This window comes from Haliaeetus leucocephalus, unplaced genomic scaffold, assembly GCF_000737465.1.
Source record: "Haliaeetus leucocephalus isolate CR32 unplaced genomic scaffold, Haliaeetus_leucocephalus-4.0 Scaffold428, whole genome shotgun sequence".
Taxonomy (NCBI): Eukaryota; Metazoa; Chordata; class Aves; order Accipitriformes; family Accipitridae; genus Haliaeetus; species Haliaeetus leucocephalus.
Window position 1 is genome coordinate 1936537 of NW_010972864.1, and position 16564 is coordinate 1953100.

The 16564-nt window shown below is 40.5% G+C and overlaps 1 protein-coding gene across 4 annotated transcripts in view; it reads left to right on the top strand.

Moving 5' to 3' along the window:
- The first annotated feature begins 7314 nt into the window (after window positions 1-7314).
- IMPACT (impact RWD domain protein) overlaps window positions 7315-16564 on the top strand; it is a 19309-nt gene continuing 10059 nt past the window's right edge. Inside the window, exons 1-7 of one of the 4 annotated variants that reach the window (XM_010574342.1) lie at window positions 7443-7526; window positions 8233-8361; window positions 9127-9179; window positions 10170-10232; window positions 13369-13454; window positions 15143-15271; window positions 15563-15660. In XM_010574342.1, the coding sequence (XP_010572644.1) occupies window positions 7491-7526; window positions 8233-8361; window positions 9127-9179; window positions 10170-10232; window positions 13369-13454; window positions 15143-15271; window positions 15563-15660 (594 nt within the window). In that variant the 5' untranslated portion in view covers window positions 7443-7490. Of the gene's footprint in view, window positions 7527-8232; window positions 8362-9126; window positions 9180-10169; window positions 10233-13368; window positions 13455-15142; window positions 15272-15562; window positions 15661-16564 lie in introns of all 4 variants that reach the window. The other 3 variants (XM_010574343.1, XM_010574341.1, XM_010574345.1) reach the window with 3 other exon arrangements.

Here is a 16564-nt window from a genome sequence, read left to right on the forward strand (position 1 = left end):
GCGGCCGCCTCGGCCCCCCACCTCCCCCAGAGGGCCGGGTGGGAGTGGGTGGGTGGGGTCGTTCCGCACGCGTGGGGCCGGTCTCGGGAGCCCGGGGCTTGGCGCAGCCCGCTGGGGCCTGCCCGAAGAGCCGGGAGGGATGAAGCAGGGCCCCGCGCCCGCCCGTTTTCTGAGAGAAAGCGGCCCGCACCGCGCGCAGCCGGCGGCGGCCGCCCTTCCTAGGGAGGGACAGCGACGCCCCTGCGACCGCGGGGGCTGCCCGACAGATAGTGCCCTGTTCGCGCTTGGGTTCGCCTGCCGCCGCAACGCGAGCTGCGGGGTTTTGGCTCCCGTCTGCCCTGAGAGCACCCCAGTCCGCGCCTCTGCTGAGGGGAGCTGCGAAGGGGGGACAGAAGAGGCGGCGGGAACGCGGAGACGCTGACAGGCCTTCCAGCGGCGCGGAGAGGTTGACAAAACGGCCTCGAAGGAAGACTGTAAGAGGACAAGAATCATGTATCACCAGAGGGGGGAAAAGGGCGTTCTTGGAAATCGCTTCAGTCTTGTATACAAACGTGGTGCGAGTAAAAGGAAATGGTGAATGCATGCACTGCTCCTGAGAACGGCGTGGCCGGCAGCAACCTAAAAGAGCAAGAGGTTGGGTACTGCTGGCGACAAAAAGTAAAACACCCCCTCATTAAAAAAAAAACAAAAACAAACCCCCTTAGTCCACCACTCCTATCCCCTCTCTTTGTCCTGCCTGTATTTATTCTCCCCTACACCTTTCACCTGAAGCCAGTAGCTGGCACCTTGTTTTTCTGCCTTTAGCACCTGAGAGGGGTTTTGCATTTTGAAAGCTCCCACAGTGCCTTTAAAATCCTGCAGGAATTTATTAAGGAAGCAGGGAAGCTTTGCGGTGTTGAGGCATGACTGAGTCTGTGTCATATGCAGAAGGAGCACTGAAAAGGCAGGGCAGGAGCCACAGGTGCCATGAGAAACTATCTCAAAAGATTAGGATGAAACTTCTGTTCTAAAAGTGGGCAAGTTTAAACCTGAGCAATTCTTGTGAAACTCTTGAGACATAAATAACAAGGCATGCTTCATTTTTCTGTATTGTCTATAGCTACATATATTTTTAATGTTTTAAGAATCAAGTTCCAAAAGAAGAAATGGAATGGTTCCAACACCTGCAGAGGTAACACAAATTTGCTGTGTTTGGACTTTCCCTGCTTTTCATTACTTTAGATTAGTTTATCTTAGTTAAGAGATCTGCTTCCAGGGATGATTCAGGAGCAATAAGTATGTGACATCCGGGAGGCTCCAGTGAATGATCCCATTGACTTTCTTTCCTTAGGAGCAGGTCTTCAAGTTGCTGTCCTTACTTTCAGAGCGCTAGCTGTTTCATGCCCTGCATTCATATCTTTTCCTATGCTCTTGGCCACTGCTGTCAGTCTGCCTAAGCTTCTTTCCTTTTATTTCTCCGTCTTGCTTCTGGCTTTGAGCCATCCTTCACAATGCCATAACTGCTCCAAGCAACCTCACAATAAAATCAAGCGTCCCTCCCTTTTTCCTATTTTGCACTGTATTTTACATACATGAATACTGTATAAAAATATTCGAATTATTTCCTTGTATTTATCAGGATTTTTGTAATAAAATGAAAGTATCAGCATCCCCCTACACTATAACCCGTTGCAATGCAGCACAGTGTTTACAGCAGAGAGCTTTACCTTTCAGCCAGTCAGTTATACTGTAGCTCCCTGTTCTGCACCAGGGAGTAGAAGCAATTAATTGAGAGGGACGGTGACAGGTTTAATTCTGAATCTCAGTAAGAAAGGCCTGACAACAAATGGCTTAATAAAACTACTGTTTTTAAAAGACAGAATAGGGAAAAGTAATACAAATAGTGAGTAAAACTTATGTCCCTTCAGATGCTGAGCCCCACATTCCTGCAGCATTGGACTGACCCTGGATGGACTTCTCCCACAGCATGCTGCACAGATCCCATCCATGGAGGGAAGCTCCTCCTCTGTCGTTTGAGCTATTTTAATTTTCTTACAAGAAAATAGCTATTTATAAGGAATGTGCACATGAGACCTTCTTGCTAGATAAAGGCAAGGCCACGCAGGTGGTGTAATCACCTGCACCAAGCCAGAGCTGCCTGCAGGCTCCTCTGTGACAAGTTGCTGGTGGAGTTTATCCTGCAGCCAACGGGCCTGGTGCACCACAGCACAGGCCTGAAGGCAGCACAGCACTGACCTGGGCCTGCTCAGCTTAACTGTACTGCGGATCACCAACTCCTGGACGTACAGTGGTCTCCTGTTCAGTTATCACTACACTCCCCCTGCTCCCAGCGTCTTCAAGGACCGTCTGTTTTTCACCCATGTTTTGCCTCCTTGCGCGTCCTGGAGGAATAACCCAGTGCGTTTTGGACTTTTAAGTGTGGAAATGAGAAAAACAGTGTTGCTGATACCAAGGGTCCTTTCTGGTTTGAGCATTTCTTTTATCTTTTTTTTTTAATGTCTTTCCTTTTTCAGATAACCTGCTGAAATTAGTAATGCAGAAAGCATGAAACGCTTCCCATGTTAGGGTTGAATGCACTAGCAAACAGCCTTGCACAGAACTTACTGAACAGTTTTGTAAGTGATTTTCACAGCATACTATATTTTACATGTCTCGTATTCTGGGATGGGGCTGATGGGGCAACCTGACTGCAGAATTCAAAGCTGTAAGGCCACAGCGCTTCCTGAGGAGAAACTTATTTACGGAGGGAGCTTCTGCTGGGCGTAGTGCATAATCAACTAATTGAATTCATTGCTGCAGGCAACCAAACCCTATGATGAGAAGTATTTCAGCTGGAAATTTTGAAACAATACCACTCTTCATTGCCATTACTTGAAAGAAAATAACCACAGTATTGTGGTTGATGTCATCATTAGCAACTATACAAGCCAAGATGCTGATCGTTTCTCATTTTGCAAGGTACCATTTGCAGCTTCTCAGATGAGACAAACAGCACCTCCCTACACCCCTTTCTGCTTCTGCACAGTTGACCTAGGTTGCTAGTGGTTTATCCAGGGCTGAACTAAGGAAGAACTTTTAGAAAACGTTTCAGACTTGGGAAAGGGACAAGAATTACTGGGCATTTATATTGCTACCCTGCCTGAAACTTCACAATTTTATTTATGATACATAACTCTTTACTGCACTGACACTTTGTTTTCTTCCTCTTCAGACTAGGGCATACCAGTGAAACTTGCGATATACAATTTAGCAAGGGAGTGTACACGTGGAAATGACAAATGGAGGTAATAAATGATACAGGTTGCACGTGTGTTTTCATGCAGTAAAATATTTAATGACTGAGTGTTCGTTAACTGACCAACAGTCATTGGACAGAAACAAAAAATTTTCTCCTTAGTAGCTTGCATGCAGCCTTGGTGCACTTGAGAAAGTTGCTCCTCAACTCTGGAAAGCAGTGCAGCATGCACAGGCCCTTGTCATATTTCCATACCGATTTTACTTACTATGCTGGCAAAAGACAGGCACAGGAGAATTAACTACTCTGCTGACACTCTCAGATGTCATTCCTGTAGACCTTCTCCCTGGATTACCAAGAGCAACTTCCAGTGAGTGATGAGAGCAAATTTTCATGTTGTTCTGAACTGCCTGCAATAGGAATTTTTACAGATGGGAGTCTGTTGCTGATGTTTATTTCGTACATTGCAGGAAATAACCATGTAATGAGTTTAATTTGTAGATAGTGTGAGCTGGATTAACTGCTGAGATTAGGAGTGCTTTTTGCTGCTCAAAGCAGCGCTGAAGCAAGCTTGGGCAACTTCTGGAGGTATTCTCTAGCAGAAAAAAAATCATAGAGAAGAGTTCATTTTAACATGCCCTTTTTATATGAATGCAGGCATGGCAGGAGAAAACATGAGAATTCATTGATCCTCTTCTGCCAGAAGGCTCCTAAAACCTGCTAGCAGTTATTACTTTGTAGAAAAGCTTTTGGATATCTCTAGCTCTACAGAAGACAACTGTACACTGCTATAGCCAGCACACAACTGGGTTGTGGCTAGAAGAAACATTCTTAAGCAATGTGTAAGTCACCTGTACATATACTTCCCCTTAGACTTACCAGACATGTAGTCTTAGAACAAGATTTAGGTTTGTTTAATGCACTTTTTTCTTGTAGTGGAATCAGTTTGGTTTGGGTTTAGTTCCAAAAGATAAATTAGCTATACGTGGAGAGCTTGTAATTACGAATCTTATGGCTAATTTATGTCAGTTTAGAGCACAATCTAGCAAAACACATCACTGTGAAACTGAAATCACCTGAACTACTTTGTGCTTAAATGTATATATGCTCCTTATTGGATGGCCCAGATTGAGATTTATATTGGATGTAGAGTGGAATTGGAACATTAGAGAAAATTTTGTGTTCTGTTAGTAAGTTACTATAGCAAAATGCTGTCATTGAGCTATTATTAAGACAAAGCTACAGTACTGGCAAAGCCTCAGTAGAAGAAAATCCGGCTCAAAAACAGAATACAGAACTGAGGGCATTAGCTGGTAGTACATGACAGGACATTGTCCTTATTTGTTCTTAATCATCTTCTTTTTTTATAAAAGAGAAGTTGCAAATATACCATGCTGCTTGAACTGTTGCATGCAAAATCAGGCATGGTTATTGATATTTTACTCAAATGTTTTAGTTCTTTTATATTTCTTAGTTCTGTATTTTTCACTTATTTGTGATTCAATCCTGATTTATCCTTTTATATTTACATACTGCAGCCCCATCAAAGTTAATAGTCAAAAGCCCATCAGCTGTAGTGAAGATTTCATGATACATACTTTACATATGATTCTTAGTCACAAATCAGAATTCTTCACTCATATCAATTGTGGCATTTTATTTCCAATCAGCATTTACTTTGTGCTGTCAAACTCCATACTGTCTTCCTAACATCATTCATGTAACACGCTGGGTTATTATGCAAATCTAAAGTTTCTGAGGTTTGGATCATGAAGTTAAAAAAATGACTAGCAAAGGTAAGAGAATTTGCAACAAATAAAGCTCACATAAGCTGAAGTTATATACACAGGGAGAATGAGCGTTTTCAGCTAGTTTCTTTTTCTTTATGGTAACATAAAAATGTGGCTATTTACCTCCCTCCTCTGGACAGATTTGGTAGTAGAAGGTAAGCAGTATTTCATTAGAAACCATTTCTGATTTTAAAAATATTTTTCTTTTAAAATTGTTGGTAGCTTTTACATGCATTGCATTCAGATAACATTCTTCTTATTTATACTGTGTAAATATTGCTTCCTTAACTATGTGAATATTATATATATCTGATTTAAGCTTTTTGTGCCCTAGATTCTAGTTCCAGAGAGGCATCAGTAATTACCCAGTGTATGACCTTGCCCTGACAAGACAGGACCAAAGGTTGGATTTAGTAACCATTTCAAATATCAAAGTTCATGCACTGCTGTGAAGAGTATCAGTTTGGGAGATGCCTCACCATAAAGAACAGTGAGGTTCAGTTATGTGCTAAAGGAAGACCCTAGGCATATGATCTGAATCTCTCAACCTTCAAAATTAAATCTATGTACTTCACATCTTTTATACATCTGAGAGGGAGAAAAATGTAGTCTCTTCTCTGCAGCAATCTGTAGCATATTAAGGGTGCCTACCTTTCTCAGAGTTCTCTTTAAACTAACGAACTGCTTCTCTCCAGTCTTTTCAGAATTCAGGCTTTCTAGATTTGCGATTGATTTTATTGCTTTAATCCAGACTTTAGTTAGTGCGCATCCTTCTTGAAGTGCAGTCCTAAATTGGACACAGACTCCCAGCTGGGGCTTTAGTGGTTCTGTACAAAGCAGGATTACCTCACATGTCTTACATTACCTCACGTGTTTGGACATCCCAGCATGATGGTTCTTTAAGCAAAAGTATGGCACTATTGGCAAATGCTTAGCTTGGGATTCACTCTAACTCACAAATCATTTCTGCGGAACTGCTGTGTAACCAGTAGTTCTCCGTCATGAATATATGCAGTCGATAATACAGTGCTGGGTTTGTCTCTACTCAGTTGCATCCTGGGTTTTTTTGTTGCTGTTTTTTGTTTTTAGAACGTGTGTCCTGTTTGTCACCATCATTCTGAACTCTAATCCTGTTCTCCAGAGCAGGTGCAGATTCTTCCAGCTTTTGAGAAAGGGGAAAACAAAGCTTACCTTGAATTCTTCACAACTATGTCAGTATAAAACCACATTGGAAGAAAACATACAAACTACAGAAAAGGTGACACCCATAGTTTGCACTCAAGCAAAAAGAGATCTTTACTGATCAGTGCTGTCTCTAAAAGAGATACACAAAACTTGTCAATGTTAAATAAATGAAGTGCATTTCTATAACTGTAATGAAAACTGCTTGGAACACCTATGATTTTTTTTCAATCCTTTTTTGGAAGAAACTATGTAGTTGTAAGAATGCTAATCACTCATTTTGAGTGACATAAATGCAAGGTAATAATGACTGTATCTGTAAAATCATCACTGAAATATAACTGCTTTATTTCAAAAATACGATGTAATGAATAAGGCAAAAGTACCACCTGATAGGTGTCATCTTGATTCTGAGGCAATGCATGACAAAAGTAGATTTTGTAACAATTTATTAATGCTACATCTTGACCTAGTCATTTGGGCTACTTGCTGTAGGAATACGTTAAGTTTCTCTTACTTGGGGTAGCAATTAAACCTAACCTGGAAACAAACAGATCACTTGAGATCACTCATACCTTCAGAGACACCCAAGAATGGTTCAGGGCAACTGCATGGCAGCACACCGGGGACAAAGGCGTAGGAGGAGGAACTACTCCTATAGTTATTCGGGAGTCAGGCTCGGATGTAGCAATGTTTTGGTGTCTGAAGGTCCGCGTGGGCCATGGGATGGATCGTCCTGCTCTGAGGTACGCTGTTCGTAGGTAAGAAACACGGGCCACAACAAGGGAAGGTAGCGGGTGCTGAGACGAGCGGGGTAAGCACAGCCAGCCCGGAGAGAACCGGAGGCAAGGGGCACGGCAGGGAGGCCTATGGGAGCGCCTCACGCAGAGGCAGCTGATGCAGGGAGGCTTCGCCATCTTTTCTTCGACCGGGCCCGCCCGGCAGGAGAGCCCGGCTCTCCCGTTAAGTCTGCGAGTCCCCCTGAGCAGCCGCCTCTGCCCTGCCGATCCTCTCGCCGGTTGGGATCCGGGACGGAACAGCAACCGCACGGGCACGCCGACCAATAGAGGGACGGGAGGAGGCCCGCGGCGACCTACCGGGACACCGCCGCCGCACTGCGAAGCTCTGCGCATGCGCCCGCCCGTCGGCGGGGAGGGAGTGCTGGCGGAGGGAAGGGCAGGCAGCTCCACCGCCACTACTGCGCAAACTCCCCCGTCGGCGCATGCGCACACGGCCCCGCGCCGGGCAGCTGCCTGCCCTTTTCCTCCTCCCCTCAGGTACCGATGGCGGCGAGTGACACGGAAAGGGCTCAGCAGCAAGTGAGCGGCGGTGGGGGTGAGGAGGGAAGCGGGCAGCCGTGCGTATGCGCTTGGGGTGTCACGGGCCGGGCCGCGGTGTCCTCGGGCAGGCAGTATGAGCGCCGCGTCGAAAGCGGTGACTTTAGGTGGCTTCTGGTGAACCCCGGCCTTGTGGGGAGCTCCCTGCCCCTGGGCCGCGGTGCTGTCCAAGTGGCAGCGCGATTGTCTTTGTTCATGCATCAACGGATGATTGATTGCACATTTGCATTGAAGACCCATTTCAGGTGTTTAACTTCTAGGCGGAAGGTGGCTCTCCGGTTTTTGCGGGAATTCGCTGGATAACTTTATTCGCTCTGACTTAGTAAGAGCTAGTACCAAGGCCTTGGGGTCTTTCCCCCGCAGGGGGATGACCCAACCAGGAGCAGCACTGGTTGGGAGCTGCAGGGACCTGTTGTAGCTGCTCCACGTCACTTTGCTCACCTTGTTGCCGCTGAGAGTTACAGGATTATCCATAGAAATTTAAGAGATGGCGTGTGTACGGAAGAACTAAGCAAAAGTTACTTATGCTGTGAATCGGAATTTGGATCCCTAATATTTATGGCCTTCCATTGTAGTGAATCTTACCACATCTGTAAATAAGCTGTAAAAGAGCAAGACTTAAAACTGTGACTGGCAGACAAGCTTGTGTGGGGGGGTGTTATTTATTTTTGCATAATGCTTTTTCTAGATTGATGAAATTGAAGCCCTTTCATCCATATATGGTGAAGATTGGTGTGTTGTTGATGAAGATGAAAAAATCTATTGCATTAAGATTAATGATTGTCTGGATAAACCAAAATGGACCCTCTGTCTGCAGGTATAGTGGTGTTAAGGAGTTTGGCACAGGATTTGCAGTTGGACTGATGCCAGGCAAAAGCTTGTGCATGCATGAAACCTTTTTAAATAGGATTCATTATCTACTCAGATTAAAGAGTTTTTAGATTCGAATCTGTGATAGGCTTTTCAGTGATTGTTCTGTAACACATCAGTGTGCTTGTGATATTTTCAGTAGTTATGTATCCTAATTCCACACCTGACAAAAACTGATTTCAGTGTTTTTATACAAAGACTAATTTTAAAAATATTTTTTACATTGACTTTGTATAGGACACCTCAGTGAATCTGCTGCAATTGTTTTTAGATTTACTTTCTGGAAAGTGTGGAGACAAAACAAAATTTGCATCAACTTAATTGAGTAATTTGCTACTTTATGTTTACAGAACTGAAAACAGTAAGCTGACTTAGTGGAAGAAACACTGAAGTGTCTACTTACGGAAGTGCAGTGCCACGTAAATAAGTCCAGTAACCATGCATGCAGCTCCTTTAAAATTTCTTCTGCACTTTATTTTGCATGACACTTCATCGACGAAAATTGCACCATGAGCTATGATATTTGTATGCATTACCATTATTGGAATCCTAAATACAGATGTTCAGGTTTCGTTCTGTAACAAGATAGCTAACTATTATCTTCATTTGTAACACTGATTGTAGTCCTAGTGCTTGACATCAGAGTTCGTCAGTAAAGCTCAGCTAGCTGAGAGGAGTAGTCCAGTGAATACTTACCCTCAATTTCTTTCAGGTGATTTTGCCGCCAGGATATCCAACTGCAGAGCCACCTATTTATCAACTGAAGTAAGTGAAGTTTTCTTCCAAACATTTGTATTTCTTTTCTGAATTATCACTGTTAATTGTTTACAGTGTAAGTTGAAGTTTAATTAAAGATGACTCCCTCAATTAAAGTATACCAAGGATGGGGGATGTTTTCAGCAAGAAAACATGGTGGGTTTTTTTTCCTGGGTTAGCCTCATGGAGCTCCCTATGACAGTTTGCTCTCTGCCCTCAATTCTAATTCTTGCAGCATTGTTTTGTGGCAAGACAGCAATTAGACTGCAGATGTGGTGTCTGCTGCCTGTTGTGTTGGACAATGATGTCTCATCACTTCATTCATCACATCTCTTGTCTGGATCCTTGTTTCAGATTGTAAGGCATGCTTTTCAGCTGAGCACTGACTCTTGTTGTGATGGAGCTGTGGTATGTGCCATTTTCCTGTTTTCCTTCCCTGCTCTCCCCGTGTCTCCTGACATGTAAACAACATGGGAATGGAGACGGGTAAGTCAGGTCCCTGATTTGGATGATAGAGGGACCTGCAGGGCATGACACACAGCCTATCTACTGAGTTTTGGTCAGCAGTATTGACAAGGCAATACGAAATAGTGCTGATAAACTTGAGGCAAAGTTTATAGTTTAACATGAGACCAGGAGGGTACAGGTACAGAACCAAAGGATCATTCTAAATAGAATAGGTACTATGGTGCTGAAGGAGTTAGAAAGGTAAACTAATAATACGTAAGGTGACTCTGGAGTGACAATGGCCTACCATAAAAAACGGGTTCAGCTTTCTTTCCTGAGGTAAGAAAAGGCAGCCCAAGTTAGGAATCTTGAAAGAGAACTGGGTGATCATGCTTTTACCAAGATGTTTACAACTGGAATCTTGTTAAGTGGGAATGGTTGACAATGTTTTATTTTCAAGGTTTTTATCACATTTTAAAATAAATGAATGTTTGTTGAGATGTTGGAATCAGCACATGGGCACAATTTTCATGGTATTTCTTTTCATTCTAGTGCCCCTTGGCTTCGAGGACAAGATTATATGGAACTAGCAAATATCTTGGAAGAAATATATGTGTAAGTTAGAGACTGTGGAATATAGTAAAAGGAGACAGTGTATTTTCAGTTGCATGCCCTGCTCAGTGTATGCTTTTGAAGTATCTGCATGAACTAGTAGTTGTGAAGCGATTGCTGGAATAGCCATAAAACAGCAAGTTTCTTTTATAAATCTTACAGTTAAAGGTGTCGTGTATTTACTAAGCATTTTGCAAGAACAAATTGTGTTAAACTCTGACAGATTTCTTTTATATTGTTTAGACCTGGTGTTGTATAAGGATGGAAGTCTTCATTTTGACTGCTGATAGAATAGACTCCCATTAGAATCTATGAGATTGCTTATGAATTGGTGCTATGAAGTGTGAGATTTCTGCAGTATTCTGCATTTGAATGTTAAACCACAGGATGTGAAAACATTTGTTTGTGTCTTAGAGTATAAGTGGCAAAACACTTTTTATTAAAGATAGCTAAGGGGTAAATAGGTTTTAAAACAAATTAAGCACGTGTAGAATCTATTAACTAGAATCTGTAACATAGCGAACTGTTTATTATCACAGTGTGCAGCTAACAACAACACATAATGAATGCATGAGAATAAATGGAACATTTAGAAATACTCAAATTACGTGTTTTCGAATTACTGTGAAGTTGGGGAGTAAATGTAGTAATTTAATATGGTTTATTTGATTCTTTCAGATCCCAAAGATAATATAAACTAAATGAAATGAAAATACGTCATAAGGAAGCACAGTCATGCCCAAAATATTGAAATCTGAACATCTTGCATAAGAAATGTTTTTTTAATGCTATAAAATAAGGAAGAGAGCACTTAGCTTGCATGAGGGTTTTTTATCTAATTACTCAGTTACTTTGATTAACTGGGTTTCTTATCTAATTAAGAAACAGATAATTTAAGCAAGGAAAATTGAATTTGAAGTGTTAAAAATGCACAGGGATTTTAAGTTCTGTGGGATCATATTAGCCACAGTTGTTCAGTGGAGCAAAAAGGACAGAGATTGTCCTTAACCCTGTCCAGATTCATAGGATTTGCAGGAGTCTCTACCAGAGGTAGAGCTGCTATAGGTGGTTCTTCAAATGTCTTGAGCATCTGGTGCAAGTTACCATGTGAGGACTGTGAGGAGAAACAGCATGGTTGTGAAGCAGTTTTTGGTTTTTTTTTTTTTTTTTTTTCTTTCCCCCTGCAATCTTGTAGGCTGTTAAATTGTGCTAGTTAGATCAGTCTCTTGCAGCTGCATTCTGTCTGTATCAGTTGCTGTTCAGAGCATTCACTGGTCTCCTCTCATTTTTGTTTGTTCAGCAGGAGATGAATGTGTTTGTACTTTAGGCCATCTATGTAATTTTAGACTGTTTAAAAACCTTCTGGAGTAGTCACTGATGCACACAGTGTTTGTGAAAGTCTTTTATCTATCCAGTGTCTAAATAGTTGTCAGATAAACAGAGGTACTCTGCATCATTTACATTGTGTGTTTTACCAGGTTTCTAGTCTCTAGTGATCTAAATTGTATAGTTCTGCAATCTAAATCAATATGAACTATACTGTCAATCACTATGTCTTCTTAAAGAAGTGGAAAAAGTGGATTAATTACAGATGAGAAGTCTGGTTTGGGAGACAAAAACTTCTTAAAAATGTAGCAAATGTTTGGTTTTGTTTTTTGTTGTTGTTTTTTTTTCTTCCAAGATGCTGTTCTGGTAAGACTTTTACTCAATAGAAACCTTTGTTTCATGACTTAGGCACAAGTGACAAGAAAATAGCAGCATAGAAAGGTAACTGTTCAGACTAAGTGTAATTTGCAAATATGCAGAAACTGAAATTGGGTTATAGCAGAAGAAATTGCTATTTACTTGCACAAAACGAAGAAATCTTATTCATTGTCTAATCTCTCATTCCATCATTAAAACAAATGTAGCTCTTCATGTATTAAACTAGTGCTTCTGTGTGATTAGAAGCAGCATGAAATCAGGGCGTTGAATTGTTCTGGAGTCTGCCCAGATTTTGAAGACAGAGCTACAAGTTTATAAATTCCTTATTTTTGCTTGAATATTTTTCTTAAAAATGTATATTTGTTTGAATTTCTGAATGTATTCAGCAGTAGTGCTGTATACATTAAGCAAAGTAAGAGTTTAAAAATGTAATTTTGTCACTGATATACTGTACTTACATGGTGCCCCAGATGGTGGCAGTAAGAATAAAATCAATGAGCAACCAAGTTACCTACGGCCCTAAATCTTTAGTTTTGTTTTTGAGACAAACATGCACAGTTCATAAACATATTAAAATATAATTGTGAAGACAACTTTTCAGGACACCATTTTAAATACATTTTGAGTTGTTTGGGTCATGCTGCACATTAAGGCAGCATTTCTTAATTCTGAATATGCGCATGAAAAATGTGTTCATCTCATCCTTCCCCAGTACCTTAATACACACCTGTGCCCCTTGACTAAGGACTCCTATACCTAAATCTTTACCTCCCTGTCCTATAGGACTGCTTGTTACCCAAACTCTAGCATATCAGTCCAATGCTCCCCTGTGTCTGCTGCCACTGACCTACTATCGCAGTCCACCAAGACCAATCTCTGCTGTGTGTGCACTGACTGCTTGAGGGTGAAGAGAAGTGGGGCTGTTCCAAGGAAGAGCCCCCCCACCCAAACATGAGGGGAAGGAGTCCCCTACAGCCAGAGAGCAGCTGAAGGAGCTCACCACTGTCAGTACAGTACTTTTTGTAGAGAAAACTGATCCAGAGCAAGCTCTAAGGCTAGACATCCTGGCTTAGTATTCTTTTGAAAATACTGAGGACTGTCCAGCTTACTCTTCTCACAGTTGCTTTCCCTTTCCTTAGTGGCCAGAAAGTTTCTGCCAGTTGCCTGTTTTCCTCCAGCATTGGTGCTTTTGATCTTTAAAAATAAAAATAAAATAAAGCAAGCCACAGAGGGAGTATATAATGATGCAGATACTGTGTGTTTCACCCAGTGAACTACTGAGACAGAACTTTCTACAAGGCTGTCTAAGCTCTTTATCTCACTAGATTGTAATGTTCTATTTCTGCATGCCTGAAATCTGTATGTTATTTGGTGTATTTTCCAAGTGACATCTGCAAAAATGATTCTTCATTCACTGTTGAGTTTTAACTTCCAGACAGAACCTTGGTGAAAGTATACTTTATTTATGGGTGGAGAAGATACGAGAAGTTCTGATAGAAAAGGCACAGTCATCAGACCCAGGTACTTCAGAAAATACACAGGTTTTTCAGTTTACTTCTTGTTCCACTGCAAATTAAGATTTCATTACAAGTTAAAGCTTTATGCCCAGTTTTGTATTGGATCTAAATAACAGAAAACAACAGTCTCCAGTGTCATGGCTTACTGTTTTACAGTGATAGCTTCCCTTTTTAAAAAAAGCGGTAGGGGAAAAAAAGGAGGAGGTTGGCCTCAGTGATCTAGAACAAGGTCCTCAGTTCTCTCAAGAATTAAATTACTTGCATGAAAGCAGAGTGCTGCACACAGGCACATTATGCATTGTCCTCTGTTCTGCAAAGGAATGATTCATATCAGTAATTAATTTCTGGTGTTGAGTATACTCTTGGAGGATTAGGATTAGCCTCAAGAGAAGGTAAACTTCAGTGGAGTATGCAGACAAATGACCAAGTATTCCATCTTAATTGTATTTTACTATATTGGGATGAGAAGTACATCATTGCTAGAGTTGCAGTGATTCTTCTGCTGTTACTCTTATGGTGATAGAGTTTGTGTAAATTCAGTTGTTTTTTCAAAAAGTGGTGGGGTTTTTTTGTGGGTTTTTTGTGCATTAAAATGCTAAACTGCTATGAAATGCATGAGTGACATGCATGCATGCACTTGTGCCAAAAGAAAATAGAAGTATTTTTCTATGTCATGGATGTTAGCTTAGTCCTGTGAAGAATAAAAGACTGAAGAGAAAAAAAAAAGTATGTTTTCAGTGCTGCTTCATGATAAGGTCTAGTTTTAGTCTTTCAATAAACTGTGCATTTTGTTGTTACATCACAGACATTTAAAAAGTAATTTTTCATTGACATGATTAAAGGAGTGGATACTGAGAAGTGAAAATTTTACTGACAATATTGGAAATTTGTTAGGTATTTTGACAGCAACGTTGTGGCTTCTACTTAATACATCTAATGATTTTTCTAGGCCTTTTGAACATGCTATATCACCCTCTGCTTTTTTTATGGAAAATACCTATCTTATAAAAACTGCATCATCACTATATCATAGGCCCTCTAAATAGGAAATTAGATTGTGATATATTAACTTGTCTGTATGGTAGATTCCCTCGAAATCCAGTTGCCACAGCACTAACTATGTGTGATATTTACTTTTTTGCTATTGACTGTTATTTTTTGTATGTCCTATGCATGAAGGAAAATAGGATTTGGGGAATCCCAGAGTGCTTGAAACATGTCCAGAGGGGTGTTTCAAATATAATGATTTTATAACCTCATGAAGTAGCATTGAACAAAAGCTCTACATTTTTCCCCAAATGACCAATAAATGACTAGAGGTCTTGTGAAACAGATTATTTTGGTCTCTAAACTCAGATTAAATTAATGGTAGCATTGTAAATGTTTAATGGAAATTATAAACATTGTTGTTCTTTTCTTCTTAGAAATACTGTTAATTAGTATTGAAACAGAATATATTATGCATGGATCCTGTAGCATGAGTATTGTATTCCTAACTCTAAGGAAGATTTTAGTTAATACTGGACTAAGAATTTCTGGGTTTTGTTGTAATTAACGTTACTATTCTGCATTTCATAATTCTTAACAGCAGGCTGATTTGAACTGAAAAGCCAGAGATTTTGGGGGAAAAGAATTTGAAATTTTGTCTTGCAAAAAAATGTGTAATAAATTCTACTACTTGTATCTTAATAGAACCAGATATTAAGAAAACCAGTGAAGAAGTTGACGAAGATGATGGAGATGATTTACTCCTAGACTATCAGCCCGTTCAGGAAGATCCAATTAAAATGTTAAATTACATTACATCTGAAAGTCAAGAAGGTAAAAAATATGCCCTTGTTAATTCTGATGAAATTATTTAGAAGAGAGAGACTTTAAGATGCAGGTTTTCTGTTCCGCTTTCGAGTAAAATTAATAACATTAAAATTATAATAAAGATTAATAACAATTGTAAAAAAAAAAAAGAACATATTTTTTGCTAGTTCTGTATGTCATGTGTACTTCACTTTAACAAATCCCTTTTTTGAAGTTGAGACATTCTTTACTTATGTAGCCATATAAGTTGTTCCAGTACCCTTAAAAGAAAACAAGCACTTCCTTGTTTGTGATCAGCAGATGAAGAACTGCCATCCATACATCATGGAAACCCAATCACAGATCGAAGGAGTACTTTCCAGGCACATCTGGCTCCTGTGGTGACACCCAGACAAGTTAGTAGAGATCAATTCTACTCGTTCTGTGTGTATTTTGAGCTTGACAAAATATTACTGAAATACTTGGGATTAGCCAAATACATCTGTCTGTCTTTGCGTCTTTGTGTGCTAATACTGTCTGAGTAGTCATCAGTTTCTTGCTTTCACTGTCAGCTAAATAGTTCTAAATATCAGCTCTGCAGTGCTTCCTGCTCTTCTTTACCATTATGTCCATTAGATGTAAGAGAATAAGAACATCGAAATTTGGCTTTTGGATGTTGGTGAGTTTATCACAAGATGTTTGGAAGCTACTGAGTCTACCATGTGTTACTTGGAAAATGAATGAAAATGAGTTTGTAAATGTTTTCCCTTGTTCAGAAAGGAATTCTATTGAAAAATACACTTGGATAATGCATAAATAAATCTTTATCAAGACCTAAGTGAGAGGGGTAGGCATGCTTCTAGATTTGTATTTGCCCACAACTAGAAAAAATGTCTGCACTACTTCCTATCTCTTATTGGAATCATTGGTGAATGTAGACCTAGACAGAGTGCTAGAAAAGGGCAGCTACATTTTGCTTCCCGTCATGCTTCCCCTCTTTCAGCAGCTTAACACAAGGTGAAGAAAGTATCCTTGTGTTTAATATTAATGATTTTTTTTTTTTTTTTTTTTTAAATCTTTTGTGGAATTTGTTCTGTTACTTCTTGCACCAGAATCAACTTTTGGAATCCACAGCATTGTACAAAAATACACCTTCCTGTGTTTGCTGTGAATCAGTCACTCCTAATTTTGTTGCACTTCTCTGCATTCTCTCTGCAGTTGGATTTTATAGACATCTATCATATTTTACAGACTTTAGTTTTCTCTTTTCGAGGCGGAAGACACCCCCCCCCACCCCACCCCCCCTTTGTTGTATCTATA